The 8,244-nt window shown below is 39.1% G+C and overlaps 1 protein-coding gene across 1 annotated transcript in view; it reads right to left on the bottom strand.

The window, feature by feature from the left end:
- Nucleotides 1-7,954, bottom strand: part of LOC137997119 (uncharacterized) — a 19,242-nt gene extending 11,288 nt beyond the window's left edge. Inside the window, exons 1-4 of the mRNA XM_068842905.1 lie at nt 7,628-7,954; nt 6,547-6,861; nt 3,604-3,921; nt 2,586-2,858 (exon numbers count right to left, since the gene is read on the bottom strand). Coding sequence (XP_068699006.1) covers nt 2,586-2,858; nt 3,604-3,921; nt 6,547-6,861; nt 7,628-7,892 — 1,171 coding nt within the window. The 5' untranslated portion in view covers nt 7,893-7,954. The remainder of the gene's footprint in view (nt 1-2,585; nt 2,859-3,603; nt 3,922-6,546; nt 6,862-7,627) is intronic.
- Between the last annotated feature and the right edge of the window lie 290 nt (nt 7,955-8,244).

Here is an 8,244-nt window from a genome sequence, read left to right as displayed (position 1 = left end):
GAAAAGGCGTGGAGGCGGTGTCAAGGATTAAAAAACAATCCTCTGAGCATAAAGATCTGCATGCTTCTGACCCATTAATGTGCTGAAAGATATGCGAGTTCTTATCAGGATATATTCTTAAATGTTCACGAACACGTGTAGCAAGATGTCGGTTTGTTTCGCCGACATAACAGGAACTACATGTGTATGCAAAAATTTTATCTTCAGTTTTAAGCTTGATAATGACCGAAGTTCGGTCGAAACGTCACGCATTTTACCCGGTAATTTTTACCTCAATTTGTTTTAAAAAGCCTTTACTTATAAACCTTTTTGTGTTTCACTCAATTTCCTGGGAGATGAAAAAATTTAGTCTGAAGTGTCAGCCGTCTCCTCGCCCAAACCTGCCAAAGGGGCGAGGCTGGCGAGAGAGTCTCTCTCGTCCGCCTCGCCTATTTGGCAGGTTTGGGCGAGGAGACGGCTGACACTTCAGACTAGAAAAAATACGGTAATGGATCGTTTCCATGATAATGGCCTGTACTGTAAAATCCCAACCAAAAACCAGCCAACCAGAGTGCTTCATATAGCAGGAGAATTGCTTGCCATATAATAATTAAGCTTATTTCTCGCTTATTTTGAATTCGACTCCATAGGACTTTTTATGCTTATCCTTGTGCCTACATAGGCTCTTATGCTGTTGCATATCGCACAATTAAGTTGGAATCAAGCTAAAGTGACAATGACCACTTACTTTCCTCGCTAACCGTTTTCAGCACGATTTTAATGATAGCAAAGGCAAAACAGTAAGTAATACAAGGCAATTGGAGCCAGAAATATGGTTATTTGCACTGTGTCAAAAAACAAGAAGGGCAAGAAACGATCCCCTCTTATCAAGATGTGCCCATATATCACGAGTGACCTAACCTTTTATTCTTCCAGATATAAATCAGCAAATATTCCTTTTTGGAATATCTGATTTTCGAAGGGGTTTTCAAAAAATCTCTTCAATATCAATTGCAATAAACTGTGGTTTGTTCTAAGAGGGTCCAAGATAGGTTTGGCGGGATGCGGGATGGGGCTTAAAATCGAGGCGGGATGTGGGATATGAAAAATTTTAAAGGCGGGATGCGGGATGAAAATACGACGGTGAAACCGGGATATGCTCCGTTTTCGTAAGCGGGATACGAGATCGGACAGCTTTACTTAATTTCTGTCCTATCAAGAAACCTCACGTTATGAGTTGAAAAGCTTTAATTTGCTTGGAGAATGAAAGAGTTGGCCAAAAGACCCTAAAAGACCCCTAGAAACCACGCAAAAAAAGTAAAACACTCGGACCTATGCCGCTCACGCAACTTTCTATTTGTCCTCTCGGAGTAACACGAGACGCGGATTAAAAGTAAGTCGATCTCTTTCAATCACGTTGCGTTCGTTGACATGAGCGCGATGGTGACATCGCCTCAATCCGCCAACCTCATCTGAAACCTCTGACAAAATAAACTGATCTCAGAAATGCAAGCACATAATGTTCACTCATGTGAAGCCTCTGTAAGTGGCGTTTTCTGTCTACACTGAACGTTTGCGTCGACGTCAAGTCATTACATCACTGCTTAATGAGAGTTCATCTTTAGTAATGTAGAAGCTATACAAATGGTTCATCAGTTGAGCTGGAGCATAGTGGTTTCAACCAAGCGGGATCGGGATGAAAATGCACTTTGCGGCGGGATGGAATAAACAATAGCGGCGGTATGCGGGATTGAAAAAGCCTATTTTAGACCCTCCTCTAAGTGCTTTCAGTGAAGAATGCGTGAGTTTTTTTGTGGTAATTATATGACAGAATCAACTTGTCAATGATTAATTGCACATCTGGAAATAAATATGTGATGCAAGTCTTTATTTTTACCTGGGTGGAATTTCACATGGGCTTTCATAAAATTATATCAAAACACGCAATTTATGTGCAGATAATTGTCCTGGTCTTCAGAATATGGACGCTATATTTGTTTTAATAGTCATGCGGTTTACTTGAATGAAATGGTGCTTACACATATAACATTCAAAACAAATTTGCGCAAAGATACGGTATCAGTAGTTTTTTCTACTGACAGTGCTAATCAAAATGGTTCAGAGTACAGTCTCGCAGTTACATTCAGAAAGCATTTTTAGGTTACCTTATTTTCCAGAGAATTTTCTTTTCATTAGTAATTTCGAGTTGAGTCTTTATCTGTTTTGCTGGCGTCTTGTTGTTGAAATCGCAGTGGAAATGCAATTATTCACAGTTTACACTCTAAGCAACAAGCTTAAGGCGAATCAAATCAAACTAATCAAATACTTCAAAAGAATCTAAGCTTTTCGAAATTTCGTATATTTGCTTACAGATTCTTGGCATGAGCCGGGGCATGAGCTACTGCGTGCTCACTATGACGTAAGTTTATAAGTTGCTTTCGACAACGGACAGTGCAAAGCATCCCACATTTTAAAAATGTTTCAAGAAAGGTGAGGCCTTTCATCTGTGTCAATGTTACGTTTGACCAGCAGTCAGGTAAATCATGCATCGTTCGAAGCGTTTAGGTCGTGAAGTGCAAATTTCCATTTTAATAGGTGATACCTACCGATTTTACTGACGAGAAGTGATGTAGCAAAAGTTACTGATCCCAGCCTGTTGCTTGCTTTGCATTGATAGGTACCACTGTCTTGGAGACTAACTCGTGAAATTTTAAGTGTTCCATTAACAACCACTGACCGCCCTTGTGGTAACAGAGAGAAGGCCTTTAACCATTCGATTACTGGTGGCGGAAATCCAAAAGCCTCGCAAACAAGAACAGCTGTTGAACTACTTTCAAATGAAGTAACTTTGCCAGGGACCTTGGTAAAGACTGGGGAAACTAAAGAAGAGCAGAAACAAGTCATATATTTCGAAAGCCTGTGTAACGTGCAAACTAGTAGCATTTTATTTCACGAGATGTCACGCTTAAACAAACGATACGGCAGTGATGGTGTTGGCCTTTGGCTATCGAAAAAATCTCGCACTCTTCCTTTTAACTGTTAATCGTAAAGACACTCGGTTTCACGAGATGTTACAGCGGCCATGTTTGCCGCTTCCATTCACATTGATTGGAATTGGGCTCTGTTCCTATATCACCATTTTCTTAAGTTTTGGCGGATAAAATATGGCCACCGATCACGTAAGTGGATACTGTAAGGAGGAGTGGAAGGTGATTCACAGTTTCGACAAAGATCTACTGATTCGCAGTTACAGGATATAAATGTCCCGCCGCCATATCCTTATCAGTGTCAATTTTCAAGGTAATATTTAAAACACGAGTGAAATGCGATGTTCTTCTTTAGTGGGTACTGACTGTTCTTCGTTTTTTTATTAGTAATAACCTTCACCATAAGATCTCAGGATCTGGCTTCACTCTCGTCTTAATTTTTTTTCAATATTCTCGGTTGAAGTTATAGGCCAACCAGAAGTGACCACGGGATTAGGAGACAAGAAGTTTACAACTGAGCTACACTGGAAGAAGAAAAACCCTGTATAAATGGCAACTGCTTGTGACGCGAGAAATGCATCAGAAAGTGAGGCTATAGGCTACTTGTAACCTTTTGTCTTAAGAAAGTGATTCTGACCTTCGACAAAGAGCTCAATCACTTTTTCATCTTTTCCCAGCAAATTGGTTGCTCTGCAAACGTATTTCCCTGAGTCGTTATAGACAGCCTTCTTTATCACCAGTTTGCCTTGTTCATCATTGCTGTTTACCAGTCGTGAGCCATTCATCTTACTCCAGAATACTCTCGGCTTTGGATTACCAACAGCTGAGCACTGGAAAGTAGCAGTCTGATTTTCAGTCACGGTCATTGAAGCAGGAGACACAGTCACTTGTGGTACAGATATGGACTCTCCTGGTTCTCCCTTAGGTCCCGGATGTCCAGGGTGTCCTGTTTTACCTTCAAGCGAAGAAGATTCAGGTAAATTTTTTCATAACTCGAACCTTTAAGGGTAATCAGGTGTGACTTACTTCTCAGTGGCAGTTCGAGTTAATAGGTTAGGGTGTAAAATTATCTAACTGAAGAGAAAGAAAAACACTGAGTTCGTGCACACTTTGGTTAGGTTACCGAGGATTCGAGTTATGTCACCTCTATCAACAATGCAAAGAAGAAAATCGTGCAAAGCTTTGATTTGAAAACTGTTTTAAGTCTGTGAGCTAAAAGGATCACTTCATCTCTAGCGTGATTTCAAAAATACCCTTTCTCGTGTTAAAAAAATCTAATAAATTAATGAATGTTTTCAAAATTCATTAATAATGCATGAGCCTAACAGCCCATCAAAAGTTATACCGATAAAACGTTAGGTGCATGAGCTTTAAAGCCGACTAGTAATAGTTGACACTGTTGGTGCCCCAGCTGTTAGGAGTAGTATACAAACGGAGCAATTGATGTTGAAGCGGGGAGAGAACAAATCAGAACCGAATATAAAAGTAGACGGTTTGATCTTGGCGGACACGATGGTGCACCAGTCGAAATAGAAACTAAAAGAAACGCAAGGTCCATTTTTACTCCAATGTGGCCATTATTTTTAAAAAAATATAACAAAGTGCAAGGGATGAAGTCTTTTAGTCTTGAGTAACGTGAATAACCACTGATGTTGAACGGTTTAATGTTAAAGCTTTATTTAGATGTCCTTGATCTGGTTCTGGATACCAAGACCTTAGTGCATGCGTTCATCACGTCGCGCCTAGATTACTGCAAAAGTTTTTTGTATGGTCTTCCTGCTTGTCATTTGCGTAAGATACAACGCGTCTTTAATGCTTCTGCAAGCCTAGTTTGCTGTGCGCCACGCGGCTGCCCTATTACGCCGCTACTTCTTGGTATTTACACTGGGTTCCAGTTAAGGAGCGCACCCAGTATAAGGTTCTCTTATTCGTTTTTAAAACGTTACATGGCATTGTACCAGACTACATTACCAATCTACTTGAGTTACAATCTAGTTCCAAGTATACCTTGAGATCCACCAATGGTCGTCTCCTTGTCCCGTTCAAGCGTAAAGCTTAGAAGACAATAAACGATCGATTGTTTGCAGTAGCTGCACCTTCACTCTGGAATTCAATGCCACCTGAGTTACGCATGATCTCGCACCTTACCTCGTTTAAACGTCAACTCAAGACACATCTCTTTAAGGCTGCTTTTTATTAATAGAAATAGAAAACTCACCATAGCCTTTATTTGCAATACTATTATTGTAATTTTAGATCTAACCTAGATACAGCACTTATTATATTTTATACGTAACTTGGATATTTAGATAAGTTTTTTTAATATTATAGTCTTCATTTTTATTGTCACTATTGCATAGATTATTATAGATTATTTTGACATTGTAATGCGCACTTGATCATTGTATCATCAAGGCGTGCAGTAGAAGTATTAAATTATTATTATTATTATTATTATTATTATTATTATTATTATTATTATTATTATTATTATTATTATTATTATTAACCAGGTTTTGGAAACATATTCATGTAAAAAAGCGTTCTCTGGTAAAAAATTTTAAAGAACGTAGGCTTTCGGCTTCCAGACTAAAGCCTTAAAAAACTAAAATATAAATGCGCGAGATGCAAATATATACAAGATGGAAGTGTGAGAAAAAAATGTAAAAACGGTAAAAGGGAAAAATGTGATAATCTAAAAGAGTAGAGTATTGTTTTGGCAAAGGCTTTGAGTTATTTTCGGCTTCATTAGTGTTAGCGGTGTGCCAAGAACCAAATGAAATCATCCCGCGACTCTTAATCAAACCAAAGTATTCTCCTTGTCGTGAGATAATTTAGTCACTCCTCGACCCCTTTGTGAAGAAACCGACTTAAGACAAAGGCGGACAAAACCTTTTTATTACTTCAACGATAGATTGCACGGCATGTAACGTGTGACACTCCTTGACAGATGGCAAGATACTCTCAACAATAATGTTGAACCCCATACATGAAGATTTCCCTTTACTGATACATCCCATGATTGAGACGTTACGTTCCGATCAACCACGCCCTCGGCCGTTTTCTGCTCAACTCGTTAGTACCCAAGACTTACTCCCGGGCATTTGTTGCGAAAACGTCATCATTACCCATTTATTCCCGTGCGTGCCTAGTTCTGGCAAATCGAAATATTTTCTGGTATACCAGTATATGTAATACTATAGACCTTATTCATGAATGGCGGTCAATTTATAATTCTTTTGTCGAAGTGCAAATGAGCCTACCAAGCCTCCATACCATACAGTGAATTGAAAAGAATTCTTGCTTTAAAATGAGGCTTGGTAGGCTAATTTGCACGTGGACAAAAGAATTATAAATGTGACCGCCATTTATGAATAAGGTCTATATCACTGTAACTCTATCAACGCGCAAGCTACAATGATGCCTCCAGGGGCAATAAATTTGGAATAGTGTTGGTTGATTCATTGTGAAATTGTTGAAAAAACGCAGAAGTTGGAGAAAATCAGAAAAAGTAAGCCAAGTACCTTTCTTCAGTGTCTCAGAGAGAGAAATATTTCACGGAGTTAATTATCTTAATTACCTTTTTCTCCCTTAACACCGCTTTCTCCAGGATCTCCCGTCATGCCTTGTTTGCCAGGCTCACCTGGTGGACCCATGACACCTTGTATTCCCTTTCTACCTTTGGTACCTTTGGATCCTCTTTTACCGCGAGGGCCTTGAACTCCCTTTGGTCCAGGAGGACCTGGTAGACACACTTTTTCTGAAGGGCGACAGGACTTGACAATAAGCGATTCCACATATTTCTCCATTCCTTGACGAAAATCGTTTATGTTGTCAGATTCAGTGTTGTTAACAGTAAGATGCCGACGGACAATTTTATTTCTTTGCATTAGATCTGCAAAGGAAAAAATCGTGTAAATCTCAAAGATCGTTTCGATAACATCTTTAATGGCTCTTAGGACGACGATTCATCCGTTGCGGCGAATTTTTGAGTGAAGATGCTGTCCCGAATGTTATTTGTAGGAAATAAGAGAGTATCACCAGATTGAACTTTGGACCAGGGAAACAAACAAAGGCAAAATATCTTAAGTAAGAAAATTAAAAAAAGAAGTCATGAGGTTTTAAGAATAAAAAAGCCACAAAAGCAGATATGAAGTTGTACACAAGGGTTTTGTGAAGACAAGGAACTGTGAATCTATGTCAAGAGTTAAATAAGGCCGACCTTTATTATTTCAACTCGATTAGCAAAACAACCTAAATAGTAGAAATGCTGCCGATAGGAAGGAAGATGTTCAATTATGCTTGCAATTTAACGACGGTTCGTGCGTAGAATTGAGGGGGATTTAATAGGTCTTGAGCAGGGACGGCAAAAAACGTGGACTGTGCACTGTGCACTGTTTATTCGTCTGATGAGACCTCACGTGAGACTGGTCGATTGTAGTTTCACTCAGATAAAGTCAGTACAGTACCCTATAGTCTTCTTTGTATCTCCAAGTTTCACAAAGACAAAACTATTATCCAACATACAGATCGAAGTTATCTTCCTTGTGTGGTTTTGGTTTTTAACGGGATTCCTTTTAATGGCGTTTCGCCATTTACCTCTACAAGGTAAATAACGCAAGAAACACTTACAAAGTTTTCATAATTTCGTAACAACTTACCCCTTGCGCCATCCTCGTTTTTCTGCACTTTCCCGGGATACATGGCTCTTTGTTTCAGAATTACTTTGATTTGTTGAATTTCCTCGGAAAGCTCTGCCTCGGCCATTTTCATCTCGCGAATCACTCCCTCGTTTCTCGCGAAAAGAGCAATGGTCAACATCATCGCAAACACAGACAAAACAGATGAATATTTATGAATACGCGCACAATTTCCCCCTGGTACAGACGGTTCAGGCTCTGGACTGTCCTTTTTGCATTTATCCATTTTAGTTTTATCTGAAAACACTACTAAACAGTGTCACGGTACCGTATTATGTATCACGAAAACAGGAAGACGAAACTCAATCTCTCAAATCTCACAGGTTAACAAAGGTTTCCGGTAATATTACACAAGAAATGTCATACCAGCCGTTAAATACCACTTGACAAAAGACCCTTTGTATTTGCATGTTTTACATATTTGAAATAAGATATTACAGAGAGTTAATTTGGACTTTGTTTTATGTAAAAAAGCAATGAAATTTGATATATAAGTTTATCTTTTATTTTGATGGAATTCGATTCTTCCTAAGAAGAACAATTATTGAGCACTGGCCAAACGAGAGTGACAGTTGATG

The sequence above is a fragment of the Montipora foliosa genome, chromosome 3, assembly GCF_036669935.1.
Source record: "Montipora foliosa isolate CH-2021 chromosome 3, ASM3666993v2, whole genome shotgun sequence".
Lineage (NCBI taxonomy): Eukaryota > Metazoa > Cnidaria > Anthozoa > Scleractinia > Acroporidae > Montipora > Montipora foliosa.
Note: the sequence above shows the minus strand (reverse complement) of the source record. Positions and strands in the feature narration are given on the sequence as shown.